This window comes from Mytilus trossulus, chromosome 14 (genome assembly GCF_036588685.1).
Source record: "Mytilus trossulus isolate FHL-02 chromosome 14, PNRI_Mtr1.1.1.hap1, whole genome shotgun sequence".
Lineage (NCBI taxonomy): Eukaryota > Metazoa > Mollusca > Bivalvia > Mytilida > Mytilidae > Mytilus > Mytilus trossulus.
The window spans coordinates 78,141,924-78,166,795 of NC_086386.1; the positions used below are offsets into that span (position 1 = coordinate 78,141,924).

Consider the following 24,872-nt stretch of genomic DNA (forward strand, 5'->3'; position numbering starts at 1 on the left):
TATATGCAATTGTGTACTTTTGGTGTTTTATGAAACAATAATATTTGAGGATTTAAATCCGTAAGAGAAGAGCGTGTTTTATCACTTAAGATTTTACGAGAAATGAGGATTGCCACTTGAAAAATATTTACTCTTTATAAAAAATATTCAGTAACGAAAAATGGAGGAATACACTTCTTTAATCACAGAATTGAAGATTGAAAGAGAAGATAGTGATGTATCTCGTAAGTGTTGTATATATTTTACTTATATATATACATTTCATAGTTTTTTTTAACTTTTTTTTCAATGTACGTGTTTATGTGTACATGGTTTATAGGTCGAGGGTGCATGTATTCGTAAGTGTCGTATTATAGATAGCCATTCAATTTGAGTTGAACTATTGCATTCGACTGTTTGGTACATTTTCAAGGCTAATTTCATATAATTAATTTATGATTTACTGGGCGTTTTACTTCCGTATATTTTATTATTCATTCTATATAGCGAAAAAAAAAATCGAATTATAGTTTTAAAGTTTATTTGTGCATCGAAATGTTTCGAAATGGGACAAAGTAAGGGAAGGAACAGTTTCTATAGTGTTTCCGTTGTCCTCCTGCCCTACACTTTCTTTTACAATATTTAAACTTAGTAAAACAATGTGTTACTACCAAAAACTTTGTACATGTTTGTTTTTGTTTTTCAAGTATTATTTCAAATCGAAAAAAAATCTTCTAGTCTGTTTTTGGATGTCTTTTCAATTGTACTGCTGTATGTGGTATTTATACCGCTAAAAATAATAAAGCAACTTAATATTTGATGTTTTGTTTTACTTGTGTATCATCATTTACGTATCATTCCATTTTCCATTTGTTTGTAATTTTCTCTTTTGATGTTAACCAGACATAGATTGATACAGTGTGTATACACCAGTACACATCATATTTAAACCATCAAACACTTTTAATTTCAAAAGTTCTTGTTTTAAAAAATAAATATTTTTTTCTCATAATTTTTTTTTTAGATTACCTTTCTGCAGCTTGTTCCGTTTTAACACTTTGATTATAAGACGGAAGACTGCAAAATATCGTTCATATGTATCATGCATATGTTGATAAACAAATAAATTCATCTTAGACCCCGTTCACGATTCAAACTAGACCGGTTCACTTTAGGTCGATTTAAGGGCCAATAAGAACGCTGTGAACAGATCTTCAATCGGTCTAAACTAAAACACCAAAAGAGGTAGTTTAGTTTGAATCGATCTAAAGTAAACATATCTTACTTTAAATGTGAACGCAAAGATCGGTTTTAACTAGTACGATTGAATCGAAAATAACGTGTGCGCATGTACAGCGACAAAAAAATGTTTTAAAGTCCAAATAGAGTACAAAGTTGAAAAGCATTGAAGATAAAACATTCCTGCATATGTTGATTAAATGATTGCTTAACATCCAGTGTCTAACTCATGCATGCTTATGCCCAAGACGACGCGCGGGTGTTGTTGAGTTTAAAGGAAATTGATACCAAAAACTATGTGTCAACGTTTGGTTACAGTTTAACCTTTGAACAAGACTACAAAACAAAAATAAAAATAAAATAACACCAACAATATTATTAAACAAAGTCTGTAGAAGTTCGAATACTTGTTATCATGACTTATAGGAACTTTATTTATTGTTTCAAACCTGTTTGTATAAATTGTGAATGGCTTCGAAGGAGTAGTTCGTAGGAGTTAGGCGGCGTCGTTACTTTTATTTTGTGCCAATTGGCATTTCCTTTGCATTAAACAATCTTTATTTAAACCAATCGTGAGAGCCGTGGTGTAGTGGTTAGTGCATCGGACTGTTAACACAAAGGATCCTGGTTCAATTCCTGTTCCGGGATAAAAATTTCAGTGACTGAATTTTCAGCTCTCCCTTGACACCATTTGCGATTATGGTCTTGAGGAAACAATGATAGTCCGTCGGAAGGGCTGACCTGTGTTAAGAGAGAGCCATATCGCTTGCACGTAAAAGACTCCCTTGTAGATTTCGAAAAAAGAGTAGACTAATGTCGATACAAGGCAGCACTCGGACCCGCAAAGTGGAAAGGGATTAATATAAGGTGCAAAACTTGTTTCCCAATCCACTATAAATAAATATGTTTAAATTAAACTAACCACAATCCCGTCTCCTTTTCCTCGAAAGTGGAGCTACCGAATTAGACTTATTACCAGGTTTGAATACCACGAGCAACACATCTTTGGTTCTCTATGTTGTGTTTTGTGTACAGTTGTTTGTCTGTTTGTCTGTTTGTCTGTGTTATAGCCATGGCGTTGTCAGTTTATTTTTGACTGAAAAAATGAATAAGTTTCTCAGTGACATGCACTCATACCACATTTTCTTCTTTACATTGAATGTTCCTTTTTTTCGCCTCTCTTTTCTTATGATTGTTTCAAAAAAAAGGCCCATGACACTTTCGTGTATTTATGTAAATTGTCTGAATACAAAGACTAGATAAGTTTAGCGGATTTTCGGAATTTAACCACCCTCGAAAATATGCTTAATTATGTATTGAATTGCATACCTAAAATCAAGTACTGAACTAGTAGATAGTGGTTTAAACATCAATTAACAAAATCTGTATGAAAACACAGGATCCCTGTGTGACAATGTACGTTGATTGGTAAACATCAGTTGTTGACTGTGAACCTATGAATAACAATTTAATTACTTACACGAAATAAATCTTAAGAATAAAACCCTTGTATTTCTTAAGTATAGAATTAGTTTTGAACTTAATGCGTGAAATAACTAACCATAAAACAAACCGTATTATGACGAAGACATAAATAACTTTTAAACTTTGGATGTAGCCGCATGTAATCGGAGGTATAGTTCATTTTATGTATTTCTTTTTGACAATTTACATTTTTATTTCAATTTAAATAGTTTGTCAAAGTTATGGTGTACTGACATCCTGGTACGAACAGTAGAAACGATTTAGTATTTGGTAACTTTTGTGTTAATTCTGAATTTAAGATGGGTTAATTTTCCTACAAAGTACGTAATTCATCCGATTAATTAGGTAACCGAAACTTCAATCGTAACATTTAATGTCTGATTAAAATGACGTACATAATGTAAAATAGCACAAGGCATGATGAATAAAAGATAGACCGAGATATTTTACTCTTAAACTATTTTTTTCGGTCATGAAATATCTGAGAAAATTCAATCTAATTTTAAAATATATAGATATCTGATTTCGTAATGCTCTTATGCCAAGAATTACGATAGATAGGAGAAAATTTAGACTTGAACCTTCAAATTTCTACAAAGATAGAAACCATCAAACCCCTGTTAATCTTAATGAAAGTGTTGCTTAACTTTTTGGTATTGTACAAATTGAAATCCATGGAAGTTTGGTGACATCCAGCTGCAAATATTACAAGAGTGAACATTATATACAGATTTTTTACGTAACAACGATATCGAAGACTAAGTCTTCTCAACATAGTGTTTGCTCTGTGTATATGGTGTGGGTCTCATTGAGGTCTAAGCAAGCGTGAAGCGGGATTGACTATTTTTTGTAAGCTTGACACGTGAAAGTCAAATTATTGTGCCGTGAAAACGGGAAATGAAGTCTAGCGGGACACGGGAAATAAAAAAAAATGAAAATTGATTACGTACATAGTGTAAGCGGGATACGGGAATCTGACGAAACAGTAAGCGTGATCCGGGATCAGAACCCCCAAAAAGACCCCCATTGGTGGGACAGCAGTAATTTTATTTTTGAATTTGAAATTGTATTTGTTTGTTCATAGAGTTTGTTAAGTTGGTAATGGTACAAACATGAAAAATTTATTATGACAAAGGAAAAAAACATTCATTAAAATTTCAAATAGGATTCTAATGAAAAATATGATATCTTAAAGATATTTAACAAATTATTCGATTAAAAAGCACTTGTTAAAAAAATGTAAACACTTATATTTCCGATCCGGCACGTTTATAAGGTATAATTACTTAAAAGTACTCTTGCTCATAATTGAAACACCTTTTTAACTTTAAAGTTTTATTTTATTTAAAATTCAGTTTAAAATTTCAATAACCATAATCAAATCAAGATTAACTGTTAAAGTAAACAAATGTTATGGGATATGAAATATATAAATATATATAACTGCACGAAAATATAGAATAACTAAATTGCAAAACGATTTTAAATGTGCATGCCTTAACGTGTGAGGAATTTAATCCACTAGGCATAACAATCATTTAGTAAAATTTGTAATATGAAGATAACATGAATTAATTTTATTCATAAGTTTCTGATTTTATAGCCTAACACTTATACGTTAAATTTTACCAGTCACAAACACATATTTTATTGAACCAATTTGAAAGCTCGTCTTTTAAAGATGTTATATGAAAGATTACTTCCTGAATGTCTTTATTTTACGGACTATATATTTTCCGCGAATCGCCCCCTAAAAAATACTTGTTAATGAATAGATATTATTTAAAGACTTTAGTGTTTTTAATAGTGAAAACTGTAATAATTATCAATTTGAAGTGTGAAGAAAACTTTCATTCGTCCCTCAACATTGGAATTTTTCATACTTATTTTAAAAGAAAAATGGATTGGAAATAAATAAAAAAAACCTTGAAAATGTAGTGGTGGAAATCATTTTAAACATAGAATGACAACTTTCCCCTTCAAAACAAACAAAATATAGATCAAATAAAGGCGTATGGCTATTTTTATGAATATAATCTAAACACTATAAGAAAGAATGCTTGTTTTTCTCCTCTTTTCATCCACGTGAATTTACAAATATTGTACATGTGTATGTACATGTAATCCGCTTTCTGAAAAACACGGCAATATTTCGCCACTTTTCAAGATTTACATACGGGGACTCACATTTTTAACACATATTGCTAAGAACACAAGTTCGTAATTATCATATCGTGGTTAGAATATATAAGTAAAGGTTGCACTCGAAATCGATTTTCTGTTGTAAATATATACCCCCACTTGCTTCCCTTTTAACAAAAGTCAATTGTTTAAAGTCATTTGGAAAATGTGATCTATTTATTTTTTACTTTATTAAGAATTGATCGTTGTTTTTTATGAATCGAACAGCTTAATATCACGAAAGCTAGCTATAAAAATGTCATGTTTTTTTAGTAATAAAAAAATTCAATTGATAAAGTAAACTTTATAAGTTAATTAATTTGACCCGAGAAAGTGGGTAGTTGACAAATTAAAGATTAACTGACATTATTTTACTATACAGAAAACTGTCTATCTTAATGAATTTGATCGGTAAAAGTGGGAGGTTGACAAAAAGGAATACATGTACGATACAGGTCAGCACATACTAACGATTTTCGGGTTTTAAGGGATCGATCTTAGTTAGGGATAAACGTTCCGTAAGTATTGCATATTTTAAAACAAATGTCAAATGTTAAACGCGCAATAATGAAGGGCGTGGGGGAGGGAGGGGTGTCTTCAACTTTTCTTCTCATTTTTGGTTTAATTTTTGCACATGATACATCTTTTGTTTGTGTATTCTAAAAACCTATTGTTCTTTATTCGGTACTTTCTTAGGCATATTTTCTCTATATTTAATTTATTGGCCTTTTAATCTATTCTGTGAACTCCATGCAGACCCACATTACCGAATTTCAGATTTAGTTGACTTTTAACTTTTAATTTATATTTGAATGGTTGATTCTTGTGTAATATCCAGTGGCAAACATTTCATGCATTTTCAGATATTTATTCATGTTATTGTCTATTAATACTTTTAAATTTTAAATTAAAAATGTTGATGAAATCATGCATTGATATATGAAGGTTCTCTTATAATTATAATTTATATACCCTTTTACGATCATTATCCTCCCAAGCAGAATATGTTAATACTGGACTAATCGGTTAATTCTTTAACATACTTTTTTGTTGATATAAACTTTAGAGCATGCCTCCTAATAGCTTTTGTTAGTATAGAGGCAGACAAACACAGCAGTTTAATATTCATGGTCACCTCTATTCAGGATTAGGGGAAATGGGGCGGGGGGGGGGGGGGGGGGGGGGGGTTGCCATATTTCGGACACGGTTAGGTTGACCTAAAGGAATTTATAATCAGACAAATATAACGAGAAAAGTATTAAGGAGAAGTTTGTAACAACCACGAAAAAGATAAAAGATACATAGGTTCCTTTTTTTAAGATCATTTTTTAAAGTTTGAAACCTTTTGTTATAACTTCGGTGTATGGAGAAAACAGTTAGTTTAACAAGAATAAAAGTTTACTGGAACGTCATTCTGTAGCTGTAACTTGATACTTGTAGCCACATTCGTTTCACCTTCGACTGATTCCGTATATCTATAAAATTTCACCGGAACTTCGCCGATTGGTGAATACCAATGAGAAAACTATTCAAAAGAGTCAAAATGACATAGATGTAATGCAAACAACTGAAGGTCATCGTTCGGTAACCTCAGATAGCAGCTTATCAATTAGCTTCTACTCATTGGGACGTTCGGTTAACCGTTATGACATTCTTAGGTTAATAAACGTGCTTAAGTTTTGAAAGTACATTTAAATATTCCGTTTAGGTAATATATTCCAAAATAAAACACCAATTAATTTTGTGCCGGCAGACATGTATACGTGTCCTTGATTTTCTTTGAAAACATGTAAAAATAAACATTTTATTTAGAACTCTGACTATATGGCTTTAAGGAAAATAAATCTTAAAATTCCTAACAAAAAACAATATTATCAGTTCAAAAGCTGTGCCTTTGTTGTAGTCTTGTTAATACATAATTCAAACAAAACTTATTTGGAAAAACACGTAATTTAAAGATATCATTATCGGATCAATATAATATTAACAGATGTATTGAGGAAGACCAACTTGAGCTAATTATGTTTTTAATTTAACATTTTTTTACTGTTTTTTTTTATTTTTATGTTCAGCAGCAAATATTTCATGAATAATCAGAACGAGCATAAAATAATGATGATACTTTAAAAAGGTATATGACCTTCTGGTGTTGTCTGTTCTATGGTCGGATTGTTGTCTCTTTGACACATTCCCCATTTCCTGTTCTATGGTCGGGTTGTTGTCTCTTTGACACATTCCCCATTTCAATTCTCAATTTTGTAGGTTATGGTAAAAGGGGGTTGAAGGGAAGTTATGATTAACAGCAGAAAATGCTGATATGATTGAAAGGAGCAGATCTTAACGTACAGAAAGCGTGAAATTATCCCTACACGAGACATCCTACTACGGATTACGGAATGCCACGATTTTGTGGGATAATGGGGTACACAAAGTGTGATATGGGATACAAGGGTAGAACAAGATGCGTTATGGGATGTTGATGTTAAACATTTTTGATGATGATGGTTAAAGGCATACAAAAAGGTGTGATTTGGGATATATGAGATAGAAATAGGTGTAGTGTGGGATATAGGGGCCACACAATGTGGGATATGGGGGGGGGGGGGGGGGAATGCGGACAAAGTGCGAAAAAATGACTGTTGAGCTTTACTATATACAGTACTAGTACATAATTTAAAATGACTTACTTAATGAAAAAAGATTAATTTATAATGTTATTCAACGATGTCGTAAGTATTATATAACACTATAAAGGAACAAGTTCAGCAAATTATAATTCAGTGTAACAGGTTGTTAATTTGCTTAAACGTCTAACGGTTGGGTTTTAATGTATTATCTGATCGAAAACACATTAACAATATATGAAATAATTAGCAAAGTGTGTCTATTCAAAAGAAGATGCTTTCACCGGAAATAGAGAGTAGTTTTCATGAGATCTGGCATTATGACCAAGGTACAGTAAATATGCTATGTGAAAGAGGGGAGAATGATACCAGAGGGACAGTCAAACTTATATACATATGTTCACTGGCGGATCCAGAAATTTTCATAAGTGGGGGCCCACTGACTGACCTAAGAGGGGACCCGCTCCAGTCACGCTTCAGTGATTCCCTATATAAGCAAACAATTTTTTTCCCAAAAAGGGGGGGGGGGGGCCGGGCCCCCTGGGCCCCCCTAAATCCGCCTCTGATGTTGGTGTTATTTTTCATACAACTTGGGCTCGTTAAAATTTTGGTGAAAATAGAAAAAATATTGCCGCACTGTATCATTTTTATTTTCTGAAGTAATATCAAACTAAAATGATAGGTGAACGTTTGTATAATAAGCACATAAAATCGTCGAAAACGTTCGGAAAGTGGTATATAACTCTGCAGGGAGACAACTCTGTACAAATCAACTGAACGATTTAATCTCGTTCTACTCTGTTTATGAAATATTAAAGCTTCTCCGTGATAAAAAAAATATCCCCCCCCCCAAAAAAAAAAGTGTGTGGTTAAAGTTTTTTTGAATATTTTATGTTTTTGACAAAGGGTCAAAGTTACTATTTTGTCAAAATCTTATGAAAATTAAACGAGATATTTTTAATTTTAGTGAAGATGTTGGGTACCACCTTAATTTTTACTTATACACGTATGATTATCCCTCCATGGATTAAAGTTAAATGTGAACTTTTTTGCTTGACCAGGGTCTGTTGACTGCACATACCGATAAAGACGAACATGAACAAACAGAAAAAGAGATACATACATATACCAACATTTTTTCACAATGTAATTTAAAAATAGAAAATAGTGTTTAGTCTCTATATTGACTCACCTTTTTATCATTTCAATTTGATACATGTTTTTTTTTTTACATTTTTACAGTCCCACCAGAATAAGAGGAATTAAACATAGTCTGTTTCTCAATTTGATTTACATTTTTGCAGTTCCACCAGAATTAGAGGAATCAAATAAAGTCTGTTTCTAAATGCTATAGACATTCTTTACAGTTCCACCAAAATTAGAGGAGTAAAATATAGTCTGTTTCTAAATCTTATTTACATGTTTACAGTTCCACCAGAATTAGGGGAAGCTGATGACATGGCAACAGACATAGAACTTCCGTCAACTGTAACATTTTCTAGGCTTGGCACAAATCTTCCGAACGATGAAGACATTCGGAGGAGAGATGAGCAGAGACACCAAGATGTCGCATCAAGGACAGCCTCTCGGAACCTTTCTAGAGTATCGTTTAAACCCCCCTCAAGACTGCTGAAAAGAAACAAATCTCGAATAGCGCAGACACCTGCAGAATTAAATTTTGATGAAGAATATGAATGGGACAGTGACGAAGGTAATTAACGGCTACATCGCGTTTGAAAATACACGTGAAAATGTCAACATGAACGTTTCACTATTCTTCCCACCACATGATGCTATTAGTTGAAAATGCCTGTATTGCAAGATGTTCAAATTAAAGCTCTATGGTGCTCTACAACACCTAGCAATCTATTATTTGAACAACATAATCTTGTTCCATAAGATAATTTAAAATCCCAATAAAGTAATGCCATTTAATTAGTGCAATAGTTAAACGCAGTGTACTAAAATAATGAAATGATACCTTTTGGCACGCACTTTGCCAGTACAAAGTAAAATCACAAAAATACTGAATTCAGAGGAAAATCAATTTGGAAAGTCCATAATCACATGGCAAAATCAAAAAACAAAAAACAAAACGCATCAAAAACGAATGGACAAGAACTGTCATATTACAAAAGAGTAGTAAAATGTGGAAAATGATGCCGTTGAATTACTAATAATTGAATGAGAGGCCGATTTTGATAATTCTATAAAATAGAGAATAATGGTTGTGCGAGACGAATATTTACAATTCACTAGAAATAAAGACAACCTTTCTCCACGTATTTTACAAACACCATGTAGCATGCAGTATTTCGTTCCTAGCTTGTATGATACAAGGTTGTGCTAATGTTGGCCGGGTGTCCCTTTTAGGGCTGCTTATGAGTGTTAGACTTTCAAATGTTGGAAATATATTTTGTTTCTTCAGGCCATTAGCGTATAACAATTATTCTCTAATCTAGTGTCGAATTCGCCAAATAGGTATCATGTGTTTGTTTTCAGATTTAGATATATAAGCCGTGTACTAAAATTCGTTTAAATATTAAGCTTTAGCATTAAAACTTACTCATAATGCTTTATGGAACAGGTGTATTGTAAAATGTTATTGTATTTAAATCAAATGAAAATAACACTTTATTTGTTTCATGCGTCCGATGCGAGATCTGAAAGTACCTTCACCAGTTAACGCTCAAATCAAAATATGTGGAAGTCATGGGTGCACACCCTTTTTGTTTATAACTGTATTCATTCACTTCGTATTTTGTTTATTTTGGTTTTGGCCCCAAAAGGCTATGATCCGTGTGGTTGGTCGTAACTTATTTTTTGTTTAACATAGTCGCAGACATTAACTCGTAAATGTATACGTCAATCTCGTTTACATTGTTTTATATTTTGTAATGTCAGGGCCTTTATAGCTAAAATATATACAGTTTTCAAACCCAAAGTTGCTTACCTGATGTTGAATATATCTCTCTCGTACAAAGCGCTGATTTCTTTTCACAAATTGGCTATAATAATGGTATGTTTTGGTTTGATTAACTTTTCAACGTTTTTATACGTTTTGGTTCTTCAAACAATTCAGTTTTTAGTTTCATCGAAGATACATGTATCGTCGAAAAGCGCTCAAGGCGCAGTAAAAATGATACCCGTTTATATCATTGTATATCGTTTGTAACTATTTTTGGCATTCAAATATTCGGCTTTTAGCATTTCTAATAAAGTTAAATCTAGAAAAGCTTTTCGGACGCATGACATTTATGAGAAATAAAATCACAAAAATAATGAACTCCGAATAAATTCAAAAACATGAAAAAGAAAAATCCCTAATTAAATAACAAAATCAAAAGCGCAACCACATCAAACGAATGGATAACAACTGCAGTATTTCTGACTTGGTACATTCCTATGTAGAAAACGGTGGATTGAACTTGGTTTTAAAGCTAGCTAAACCTCTCACTTGTATGACAGTCGCATCAAATTCCATCATATTGACATAAAAATTTCTCTTTCTCTCAGAAATGTTACCAGTGAGATATAGTAGTGCCGCAGAACAACATAAGAACACATACAAACAAAAATGTAGGCAATTGGGAATTATACCATCAAGGAAAGTTATGAACCAATTTGGGACTGGAATCGTTGATATCACAGACTTGAATCTGTCATCGAAAGAGCTGAGAGCGTTATACATTGTGATGATTGTAAGTGTATGATAAGTGTATTTTATAATTCAATTTTGGATGTAACGTGTCTTCTGATTGGTTTACAGTGTTTTGTCTATCAGCTCATAGACATAATGTTGTCATGTGACCGTGTTGTTCTCAACGTTTTTTTCACGATTTAGAAAGATGTATAGAAGTACCAATCCAACAATTTTACTTTAGAAAAAAGTCTAAGACTAATTCAATTGTAGGAATCCAAACAGTTTCTGTATATAGAATATATTTTTTTTCAGTTTTTGGAATTCATTCAATATCATTACAGAAAAAAACCTATAAACTTCAATTTTTTTATTCAAGTTTCGGAATTTAAAAAGTATAGAATACGATATGAAATTGTACAATCATTTAAACACGAACAATTTTGCTTGCTATATTGCTATTGCAAAATTGTGATTAGCAAATTATGAAGTTTGATATAAAGCGAATATTTGTTGAAACTTTTTATAGAATTTCGTAAACAAGTCATAGTTTCCCAATGCATAAATAAATCCACACTTAATTGTTTTTACTTCAGTTGGAAAAAGAAATACGTCTTGATGGAGAGGTATTTGCTAGAAAATTTCCCTTAATTATTTCATTTATTCAGGTGGCGGTATTTGCATGATTCTTTTTCTATTAATAGTCCTTACTCATAATACTAAATCTTCATAGATTAACTATTGTTTTCTGATTATTTATGTTTCAATACGTTTGTATAGTTATACATACTGAGGTAATATCCTCACTTCTGTAATCCAAATCTTAATTTCATAACAATTTTATTATTAAATATGGATTTACAGACTTTTAAATTAATACACAATGTAAAAGTACATTCAATTTGCCGCGGGTACATTTTATTGTTCATTACGATTTATCAGTACTGGAAAAAACTAAAAATGCGTCATCATGTCTTCGAAATAAAAGACGTAATAACACAGATATCTTCGATTTACAAATTGGCAGTACTTAGATATATTCAAATTGATAAGATTTTCATTCGATTTTTCTTCTTCTTTTTTTTTTTAGATAAAATCATTTTGTTTCTAGTAATCTTTGATGCAAAAAAAAAACAAAAAACATTTTTATTTTCTTTATTCTCTATTTTTTTGGCACCCAATTTTCTTTCTATTCTTTATCTTTTTAGCTCTTTATCTGAATAATTATTCTCTATTCTGTACAACACACCCAGACTCCTTTAAGTACACAAATTGTACATCTATTATTTGATAAGAATCGATATATATCTTCAAGCTTCGGATTTTGACATCATGATCACACCTCTTTTCGAAATACACAAACATGTATGTCGCATCCAATTGAACCCGTTACCCTGTAGTTTTATAATACAAAAGTGGCGGAAGATATAAAGCGGTTCAATTGTGAAATCATCGCGCATTTTTTAAAAAGAAAAACAGTCAGGCCATGTTCATTGCGTTTTTATTGAGAATCAGTATATATTAACATGGACAAATATTGGATTACCTTTAAGTGGCCCACTTACATGTATTAGTAAAAGTATTTATTATCTTATTCTTTGAAAAAAAAGAGCAATTTCAACGAACAGTGATTATATTATGAATAATATTTAATCCCAACGAAGCAGGGTGTTAGTTATAAACTTTTAACTACTTATAAAGAATAAGTACAGGGATTATTAGATTTTAATAATAAGTCTTGGAGAGATTAACTTGACGTTCTCAATCTTTTTTAATAGCACCTATTTTGAAATGATCTAAGTAGGACATCTTGACTATTTCCATAAGCCTCGGTTTCGCAACAATGACCGAAATCTAACCTATAACAATAAGTTACCTTTAATAGTCCAAATCACCCCTTTACACCAGGACACGTTGTTTCAATAATTTGCCTGATTATATTTTTGACCTAAAATCAATAATGAAAATCATACCTGCAAATCAGAAGAGTTATTTCCCTTATCTCCTGAAGAGTTATTTCCCTTATATCCTGAAGAGTTATATTCCTTATGTTCTGAAGAGTTATTTCCCTTCTTTCTTGTTTCAAAACGTTTCTTTTCAATGTGTTAACGGTGAACTTAAGTATCAATGATGAATAAGCATTTCCAGTTTCTGCTGGTGACGGGAACAAAATGACAATAAAATATATCGCCACATTCTGTATGTGTAATTCCTTAGTCAGGAACATGTACTATAAGTGTTTTCGTTTGTTGCTTTATATCATATTTGTATTGAGTTCATTGTTTTCTTTTTTAAAGAAGGCCATTAGTTTTCTCGTTTGAATTGTTTTACATTTGTCATTGCACCTTTAGCTGCCTGCGACTATGCGGTATGGGTTTTAGCTCTTTGTTGAACGCCGTACTGTTAATGTCTGTGTCTTTTATCTCCAGTGAAGAGTTGTTTTATTAGCAACTAAACTACAATTTTGTATTATTATGATACAAGATAAAAAAAAAAAGGTACTTGAATTAATTTGGTCATATGCACTGAATACTGGGATATACAAAATATGCAATGTCCGTAAACAAATACCATTATTTCAAATCCAACCTTGATTGTCTATCAAAAAAAAGTAAAATCACAAAAATACTGAACTCAGAGGAAAATCAATTTGGAAAGTCCATAATCACATGGCAAAATCAAAAAACAAAACGCATCAAAAACGAATGGACAAGAACTGTCATATTCCTGACTTGGTACAGGCATTTTCAAATGTAGAAAATGGTGGATTAAACCTGGTTCTATAGCGCTAACCCTCTCACTTTAATAACAGTCTCATCAAATTCCGTTACATTTACATGATGCGTTAAATAAACAGTCACAATCAATAAAATAGTCAAAATATGGGAACATCAGTCATCATCGTATAACAATTTAACAGGACACAACAACATCTACTATCTACGAACACATGGATTGATTTGAGTTATATCGGTATTTACTATTTTGCTCTTATATAATGTGATGTAACTACTTTTACGATTAGTGGATTTTGTTGTTTATAATTTTGCTTTTGTTTAGAGATTTTTTAAAGTTATATGCACGGTCTGTGTTTACAGATAATAAGTTGTGTTTTTGTGATTAGGGAAATTTATGAACTCTTATGGTATAAGACACACATACCTTTTTCAAAGATATCAAAAAAGTTTTCACAGACATTGATAAGTATTTTGATGGGTGGAATGGAGAAGAGGTTTTCATTTGTAGTATATTCCTCAATATTTGAGACCGTTTTCTCTATTCTTTATTTGTTTTGTCCATTATTATCTTTTTTGATATCCTAACTCCATTTTTCTCTATTCTATATTTTCTTGTCCATTTGATATTCATATAATTTCTGTACTCTTGGAGCAATATTTCTGTACTCTAAACTATCTTTAGACTTACATATATCCACCCTTTGTACCCTAATCCCAATTATCATCAGTCTTGACATTGAAATTTAGACAACATCTTTCCGTAGCCGACTTTATTACTACTAATAAAACTGAGAATGGAAATGGCGAATGTGTCAAAGAGACAACAACCCGACCATAGAAAAAACAACAGCAGAAGTTCACCAACATGTCTGCAATGTACCGAGAAATTTCCGCACCCGGAGGCGTCCTTCAGCTGCCCCTAAACAAATATATACGAATTCAGTGATACTGACCGCCAAACTAATTTCCAAATTGTACACAAGAAAATAAAATTAAAATAATACAAGACTAACAAAGGCCAGGGACTCCTGACTTGAGACAGGCGAAAAAATCAATTATTATCCAGAAATGTTAAAGATAATGAGATAGTTCGGGAATTTGATTGATTTATATTGGATTTGAACGCCACTTTCAACACTATTAACTATTTCGTGCCTAAATGTACCTGTTTTTAATGGTAGAAAAAGATGACATACACATTTGGTAGGATTAGTTAGAATCTTAGTCAACTAAGATTGGAGTCCAAAGAACCTGCTACATGCGGGATTCAAATTCACACTCACAATGTTGACAGGCTTAAAATACAGTATTTTAATTGCCTAGACCACTCAGTCACCAAAACTATGCAATAACATGACTAGAAATATTAACAACAGGGCAATGTAGTATACCATATACCTATAAACGATATAAAAGAAACTCATGAAAGATCTCAGGAATATACATGTAACTTATTAGGCAAGACATTCGTCTATACAGGACATCTCAGTGGCGCTTTGTTAACAATCATTTGAAGGCCAAATCCATTTCAAAGTTAATAAAATTCAAGTCATTATATAGAATTCAAAAGCAGAAAACCTTTACTTTTACCTACAATACATATATAAACACTCAATCTTCGAACCATTGCAATATCATTCTTAAATTGAACAAAAGCACCACATTATGTTTAATCTGGTTTGAACTTAATACCGGTGGTAGGCTTGGTTCAAGCTTTATATACATAATTTTTAGTAAACAAGTTTTTGAGATTTTAATTATAAACTATGTATATAAAACCTTATACTCAGTTGTGTTATCATTTTTTGTTTAGAACGATGTAGATTTAATGGAGATAAACTTTTCTGGTAACAGTTTGACATCTAGGGATATCCAATACATCTCAGAAATACTCAGGACAAATAAAACAATATCTACATTGGTAAGTTATTATATTTCAAAACTGCGCCTAAATTATTCACTCGACATTATTTATATGCAAGAGCACATGACGTCGTTTTAATTGGGTAGACCTGAATTCAGGGATATAACTCTTTAAATCAGTTTTGCGTTTGTAAAAGTAAAGTTTCATCAATGATTTTTAAGCAATTATTCGAAGCAGATTGGAAATAATCTATGTATGATAGAAGCTTATAATCTTCAGGTGTAAATAGTTGACACAAACGTATTGATGATTTTAACAGTTATTTCCCTAAACATAGGTCTTTTTCTATGTAGATATAGGAAGATGTGGTGTGAGTGCCAATGAGACAATTCTCCATCCAAATAACAATTTAAAAATAGGTAAAACATTATAGGTCAATGTACGGCCTTCAACACGGAGCCTTGGCTCACACCGAACAACAAGCTATAAAGGGCCCCAAAATTACTAGTGTAAAACCATTCAAACGGGAAAACCAATGGTCTTATCTATATAAAAAAAACGAAAAACGAAAAACACGTATATATTACATAAAAAACGACAACTACTGTACATCATATTTCTGACTTAGGACATGTGCAAACATTTGCAGCGGGTTTAAACGTTTTAATGGACCCAAACCTTCTCCTTTTTTTCTGAAATAATAGCATAACATCACAACATAGAAAAACACACGATAAAATATCAATTGACAGACTTAACTCAATTAAAAAACGTACATTAATACACAATGAACGAATAAATTTGATCTGCGATATCTGTATTACGTTTTAGTGTTGCCTACCTTTTTGTCTCCGCCACACTAAATGTATTGTTACTCTCGCCCAATGGACGATTTTATATGTGATACTGTGTAAAAGGGAAACATTTTCGTTTTCTTTTACATTACGCTTTAGAATAACCATACAACTATCTGCAGTAACGCATATGAAAGGATTGAACAGAGTGGTGTGGACAACTTTTTTAAGTGAGAAAAAAAAATGAAAATAAAAAAGAAACAATGATTTGTTTAATGTTAACATCGCAAGTGTATTACACATTTATAACGAGGTTAATTATAATTTGAAAATTAGTAGCATAGTATATTGAAACATGCACCTTTAATAAAGTTTGTATATGAAGAGTACAGTTTGTCCTACATAAATATATCTTTCCTTTACCAAAATAATCCATCTTAATTTGGAAATACAGTTGGTTATAGGGGCATGCGTTATTGTTTCGCAGGGAATAATGATGAATTCTAAATTGCAAATGATTTGTGTTTTTCTAGACACTAAGGAGATGTGGATTAAGCGGTGCACCAATAAGAACTCTGGCAGAATTCCTCAGCAAAAGTAATACATTACGGAAATTAGATATAAGTGGTACGTATACGTGAAAGTTGTGATAAGCGAAACAATGTTTGCCACTTTATCAAATCATATACATTTCCAATCAAGCTAACAACTATATCGTCAATTGTCGTTATTCAGTCTTATGATTTATATGTTAAGTATTGTTTTACTGTTAAAACTTTGTCTCTTGTTTGTGACACCGATCTTTGTCATTTTAAACTTATGAGTTTGGATATACCTTTGTTATAATTCCTCTAGTGTTAGCGTAGAGTACAAGTATTAGATTACTATACCTCTTTTCGAGTTGATTATACTGATTTGAGTGCATTCATGTTGAAATATCACACCAATATAGAAAACAGGTAAATGAATAAAGGGATGTCATTAAATTTGAATATTTTCAGGATTTTTGGAAAACTTTTTTTCTTACATTGTAGATAATCATTTTGACGACAAAGATGCTCCACACGTGGCAATGATTATTGAGGTATTCATTTTTTTGTAAATCAATTTCAGTTTTTATAATGTTATAGATCACTGTTTGTTCACGATGTTTTGTTCGAACAATTTTCCTCTTCATCAAACATTCATGTGCTTTTCAGAACCACATGACTTAATGGACCATCGTATCGGCTGATGGACAAAATAATACAAATGCTATGATAAAACATCCAATTAACGAGATAAATCGAGTTTTAAATTATATCATATTTATAATGTAAGGGTTAGGAAAAAATTAAAAAGAAATGAATATTTTTTTATGGGAAGAAAAACGAAGTACGAAAAACAATTCTTGCGATATCCCACTTTCTATGTATGCTGCTAACTGCATCATAATTACGATTATATATATATTAAGTTTATAACACCTAACAAACCCGGTCATGTTTTATCATCATATGATTGAAACGAAAATATTTAACTAAACAACCCCTTACATTATTTATCTGTAATTGTACGTTAAAATGTAACAGAAATTTTCTATCGAGTAGTTAAGATAATAAGGCTTTAACAGTATTAATAATACCAATATTAATTCACATACTCCGATCAAAACATAGCCTAATAATGCAATGTCTTCAAAATTACAGTAGACAATATTCGTTCTTTTCTGAGCGGGATACGTGCCAATGCTTCTGTTTCATAGTGGCAACGTCACTTGCACTGTGTCTAGCGTGTAACTTACACATCGACCAATATACGGCTTTATATGTATTTGTTTGTAAACCAAAGAAAAAAGAGAGTAAAGTAACGATTTTGATTTTTTTCCAGCATAATGAAAGCATAAGTAATTTGGATTTGTCAAGGAATAAGCTAGGAGATAGCGGCATTTTGATTGGAAATGCGTTGAGTAAGTATTATGTTTGCTTTTGTTAATACCATCAATTGTAAAAAAAGCCCGATAGCTTCAAGAAAGTTGAAGTATGCTGACAATAGAACAAAAAGCTTTCTAATGTGTATGATAAAATCGTAAAAGTTGATGCCGATAATAAGAATATAACAATGTTCTTGAATGTATTTGGCAAAATCTTTCGGGATTTTTAGCCCACATAGCACTTTAACTTCGTAGTTAACACCATTATTAGTCTTGTTTTTTATGAGTAATTTTACATTTCGAAGTAACTTTTAAACATTATTGCTTATGTGATACATGTAATAAAACAATGGATGAAACAAAACTCTTTTTTTATACATACATGCATTTCCAAATATTCTCTCTATTCAATTTAAGAGGACAATGAAATGATAACTACTCTTGACCTTAGTTGGAATCACCTTCGTGGTAATGGTGCCATTGGTATAGCGAGAGGGTTAGAGGTAAATACTTATAAACAAGAACGTACAGAACACTTTCAAATACCCGTAATGTTTAATGTAGATATACATGGTATGATAAATTAAAAATGTTTTGTTCGCAAGAACATGAATAGTTCAAATAGTTGAACACACAGTGATTAAAAAGGGAAGTCTGTATTCAATAAGACAAGCTTTCAATCGTACCGAAAGAGCAAAGTTGTAATAATTTACGAGAAACTTGTCATAAAACAAAAAGTAGTAGAACAGAACAAACAAACCAGTGAATAGGTTCGATACTTGAATAAGGCATATAATCCTTAATATAGTTTAAGTGAAGCATTTCTATGACATCATCCTTCAATGTATTGTTTTTTCTAAATAATTCATAGAATCATCCTTTCAGAAAAACTCAAAATTATTAAATCTTCAAGTGTCATGGAATGGATTTGGCTTTGAAGGTTGTGCAGCACTGGGACACACATTAGTTCATAACTCAACTCTTTCTACTATTGACTTAGCTAACAACAGGATACATAATCCGGCCATGTTTGAACTGCTGAAAGGAATTTGCGGAAATAAATCACTTTCAACAATAAGGGTGAGTTAGTTGTTGATGACTTAAAAATCTGATACGCTTTGTCTTGTCTTTTACTTTTAATTGCGGATCGAGAAAATACTATGATGCATGCTGAATTGAACTACATAGACAGGCCTATTTGGTTTTAACGTTATATTTGTTATTCTCGTGGGATTTTGTCTGATGCTCGGTCCGTTTCTCTGTGTGTTACATTTTAGTGTTGTTGTTGTTCTCCTTTTATTTTTAATGAGTTTCCCTCGGTTTAAGTTTGTTACCCCGATTTTGTTTTTTGTCCATGGGTTTATGAGTTTTGAACAGCGGTATACTACTATTGACCCTATCTATTTATATATCTCTTACTTTTTAAAACATGAGATACGTGATAAAATGTCAATGATATATCAGCAAAATTGAAAGGTCAAGGATATTACCAACACCATTGATTAACACCAAAACAGTATTGGAATAGATACCTTGATCCGAGATGACAACATTTAAAGCAATTCAAATGAAATTTTACCAAAGACATAGACTATAAGAAAATATGCCGGAGATCACCATAAAGGTATAAGAGTATAAGAACCAATTATTGTGCATTGAATCATATAGCTTCATGCCCTTTGTTATCTTAATATTGTCGATTTAACATTGATTAAACTTAAAATCCGCAGCTTGCTCAAAATCCAATCACAGCTCCTATGACCAGCATTATTCTCCAACGGATATCAAGCTCAAAGGAGTGTGGCCTGAAAGAATTAGATATGGAGGTATGTTTATATTTTGTATTGAATTCGTATTTATCTATTTCTGTATTCATAACAACAATTAAGTCATAACAGGGCACACTAACCAGTTATTTGAACAGGATACTAGGAGGACATATCTGCGGTTGCTGCATATGCAAAATCCAGGGTCTTCATAAAAAAACATGTGACAAGCTCTTTATCCACTGTCAAAATGAGGCGAACAATACTAAAGGAAGATTCATTATCATAATTCGAAAATATTTAAACTGACAACGCCTTGATGTATTTGTCACTCCAAACATTTGGAAAAGATAAATCACCAGTATTTCAGAAATACGTGATATTTCTACGAAATTAAATATTGTTTTTCATTATTTAGAATTTTATCCGACAATGACGTATATATAAGATTAAAATAACTTTGACAAATTATATGACATATTTTTCTTAATCAAATCTATCATATGATGTTTTGAATATTTTCAGGGTATTGTTGTTGATAAGGAGTTTGATCCATTGCTGGAAAATATACAGGACGAAAGGCTTTTCATGGCTAGATATGATATTTCACTCCCGGTTCGAAAGGGCGTGGTATCTAACATTGACTCGAAAAATGTGTTTAACATTGATCCAATCAGAATTTTATATTTCATGAAGGAACATATGAGGACAATTGACATGTTTTTAAAATTTGATAAAGACAACAGTAATTCTCTTTCAAGAGAGGAGCTACATTTTGCCTTTGAAGTAAGTTTAATTACCAAGATCTTAGAAGTGCTGTATTCAAACCTTGAACTTTTGAAAATCAAAACTTTGCTTTGTGTAAGTGTGCATCCTTAATCTCGATATATAGAGGCATTGGTTGCTATGTGGTCTTAGTAGTCGATTTACTATATCACTTTCCTATCAACACTGATGTTGGAAAATGGAATCCGGCACGTGAAACGCTTCAATCCGAATATTTGAAAGTCGAAAACATACAAGAGCCAAAAAAATAATTCATCCTTTTATTCAAATATAAAGAAACGTTCAGAATATCAGCCATCAAACTATTGCTAACTTTCTGTAGAAATTAATACGTGGATCTATTATGTCATACAAGTGAGAGGCTTAGCTAGCTATACAATCAGATTTTATCCACCATAATCTAAATAAGAAAATGCATGACCCAATGTTTTAATTGTTATCCATTTGTTTGAAGTGTTTCAGTATTTGATTATGCTATTTGACCAGGGACTTCTTTTTTTAATTTTCTTTCTTGGAGTTCAGTATTTTTGGGATTTTACTTTTTACAATTGGGAAACACTGATTACTGTTTACAATGCTCTATTTTACTCAAGCGATAATAACTTAAAATATAAATGCAAATTTTTATTACTGCAAAATGATCCTTTCTTATTTTTTTGCATTAATAAAGATATTGCAATAACTTTTGAATTTACTGTATAAAAAGTAGAATAATCTTGTGGTTAGTTTTATAAAGTGTTACAGTGATTTTTTAATTGAATTTTAGAGGGAAGGTTATCCCATCAGTACTAGTGCTTTAGATACAGTCATGGGTTATCTAGATACTAATAGAGACGGTGATGTAGACTTAATGTAAGTACTTTGTTTAAAATTAATACTAAGTACTAAGTACTATATAGTTATAACATGGTAAATAAATCAAGCAGCAAAAAACCCCCAAAAAACAACAACAAAAAGAATGGACAATCTACACCTCGTTAAAAGACAAATACAAACTCACAACACGTTTGAAAATATCATTAATGTCACACGGCATCCAACAAATAACAAAAGCAATTAAAAAACCAGTTAAAAAACAGAAAAACTACAAACAGCTCTTAAATGTACAAAACAATCACAATGAACAAAAACATAACCAGATTTTTTTGTTAGCCAGTTTTAAACTTTTTCATTTATGTCTATTCTATTGTTGTGACTCAATCGAATCTATTGTAATAAATTCTGTAGGATTTGGTGTAAAGTTTTCTTTCTTTCAGAGAACTTTAGAAAGGGTTTTATTTTGTATAAAAAATAATAGTCTGGGATATGACACTTTGATCTTTTTGTACGATGTAAATGTCATATAAATAAGCCACTTTGTCCGATTTCCAAATGATTTTTATTAATAATTGACAAATATTATTGGACATTAGGTCATTGCGGAACATTTGTATTGATATTTAGAGCTGCTGATGGTTCATTTCAACACGTTTGATTAAACTGTTGGGTGAAAACATTTACAGCTAAGACAAATGAAACTGTTTTTTACTCAACAAACATTGATTCCTGATTCCTGAGACTGCATATAATAAGGATACGTATCATTATAAAGAGTCACAAAAAGTTACGAAAGGCTCCAAGGAAATATTTCAAACTCATAAATCAAAGAAAAAGGAATTCGAGTCCTACCAAGATCCGGGAATCAGACGTGCTTGACAAGGGGAACAGAGCACCAAAATCTCTCAATTTAGAAATCTGTAAATAGTGTTTGTTTCATTTTGATTCATCATTTACTCTATTATTTTTGATTATCTTTGCTATTCAGACGGACAAAAATTGAAAGTGAGAGAAAACGAATAGAAAATATTATATCCAAGAAACGATCAGGGTAACATCAGCGCTTATGACCATACAACGCTTATATATAAATGCTTTGCTTCCTAGTGTTAAATAGATAGATTGCTATTATTATCACAATTCAATCACATATCTAAAATATAGTTATACGCATCTTTTGCTTTGTTTATCGCTATTTTGCATCATAGAAACATTGTACAGTAGATATGTAATATTACTAGAAAAAGCGGAAAAGTAAATCATATATTCCAGAAGAGCGTATTGTCTATCAACTCTTGTAGATCTTCCCTCTTACAGCAAAATGCATTGAGTGTGTAGGCAAATGATATATCTTTTGCTAGCTTGTTTATTAGCTGAACCGTAAAAACATCATTTTAAGGTAAACTGTCCTTTCGGAGAAGTCTCGTCCAAACGAACGAGAGAGTGTTTATCTCTCGGACTAGTCTACTCTTAGAGGAGGGTAGTATACATAACTTTATAATGACTGCACGGTTCAAGCTAACCAAAGACATCACGTTTACATACAGACTCCAGACATTTTGCTGTAATATTTAAAGTCTGTTTGCATATTTTGAAATACATGTTTGATAAGTAACTGTTAAAATAGAAATATATGCAAATAAACTCATCATAGATACCAGAAGTAAATTTAGTATATTCGCCAGACGCGCGTTTCGTCTTCAAAAGAACCACCAGTGACGCTCGAATCCAAAAAAGTTTAAACATGTTAAATGTGTTTTCACTTGTTTTGAATAGATGCATGTTTAGTTATTTCTTGCTGATTTATATGATACAATGATGCCTCGCCATTTTGATTCATTAATTTGTATTAAAACTTTGGAATGTATTTTTAGCAGTTATTGTTGTTTTTGTTTTATTCATATCTATGAACATGGGGCTTCATCAATGAAATTGTTGAATGCTATTTTAGATACTCGAGGGTATATACGCAAAAGTCACTTTTGAAATTTAAATCGTGAACATTTTACAACTTAATAAACATTTTACAATATGTTTGTGATTTAACTACTAAAAAGTTATTTGTATGGATACGGTTTTTCTCGTACTGTGAATTCATCTATTTTCGTGGGTACCAATTTACGTGGATAATGGAAAACTTGCATTTTCGTTGATATGTCATATCTTGGTTTTGCCAAACTCTGCATACGACCCGATTGAAAATTTGTACTTCGTTGAACATTTAAATTCGTGGTTAACCTGCATCCACGAAAATCACGAAAACTGGTATCCAACGAATAATAATGAATTCACAGTAACTTCAAAACAATGAAATATATACATTAATCAAAACATCAACAAGTGCTATTTAATCCGCCAGACATTTCTAGCAAAGTAAAAATAGTTGAAGGCAAAAATATTTAATCATGGGTTGATTCATTAATATATATTCAATATACTTTTAATATTTCATTTAAACTAACAGGGAACTTATAGATGGTGAGAGAAGATTAAAAAGACACTTGATTGCAGAAGCTCAAGAAGCGAGACAACATTCTTCAAAATTAGCTCCCTCGCCTTCAGAAAAGAGAGAATACTCAAAAACATACCTTAAACCAAGTGAAGCATTATTAATAAAACAAAATAGCGATCTGGTGTCACCGAGGAGAATTGACATTAAATCACCGAGACGAAGTGACATGAAATCTTCAGGAAAATTACCACAGATAAATGTACATACAAACTAAATTATATAGGATGTGTCTAATAAGTGTTTTTCAAATCAGCATATGTAATATAAATACTCATTAGGCTATGGTGATACTAACGTTTACAGAATTAAATATTTTGTCATTCAAGGAAGTTATCTGATTTAATTGGTGCTATAGTCATTATGAATAAAAGCTTAAAGTAGCCTTTTAGGGTAGACAGTCTTACAGGTATAAAACAATCGCCTCTTAGTATCTTTTGTCAAATACTATAAACAATTTTTATGCCCCACCTACGATAGTAGAGGGGCATTATGTTTTCTGGTCTGTGCGTCCGTTCGTCTGTTCGTCTGTCCGTCCG

General features: G+C 31.6%; 1 protein-coding gene across 4 annotated transcripts; it reads left to right on the forward strand.

The window, feature by feature from the left end:
* Positions 1-24,671, forward strand: LOC134695845 (leucine-rich repeat-containing protein 74A-like). Of its 4 annotated transcripts, none has more exons than XM_063557286.1 (15): positions 2-224; positions 8,938-9,219; positions 11,025-11,209; positions 11,745-11,774; positions 15,700-15,807; positions 17,078-17,171; positions 17,579-17,628; positions 18,414-18,492; positions 18,874-18,959; positions 19,342-19,536; positions 20,187-20,282; positions 20,748-21,008; positions 21,775-21,860; positions 22,813-22,875; positions 24,289-24,671. In XM_063557286.1, the coding sequence occupies exons 1-15, from the start codon at positions 161-163 to the stop codon at positions 24,548-24,550; spliced, it is 1,941 nt and encodes a 646-aa protein (XP_063413356.1). In that variant the 5' UTR covers positions 2-160; the 3' UTR covers positions 24,551-24,671. The 4 variants fall into 4 exon arrangements, with proteins under 4 accessions (XP_063413357.1, XP_063413356.1, XP_063413358.1 ...); XM_063557289.1 differs by lacking the exon at positions 2-224 and adding an exon at positions 2,753-2,852 and having other exon boundaries at positions 24,289-24,669; XM_063557287.1 differs by lacking the exon at positions 11,745-11,774 and having other exon boundaries at positions 1-224.
* The last annotated feature ends 201 nt before the right edge of the window (positions 24,672-24,872 follow it).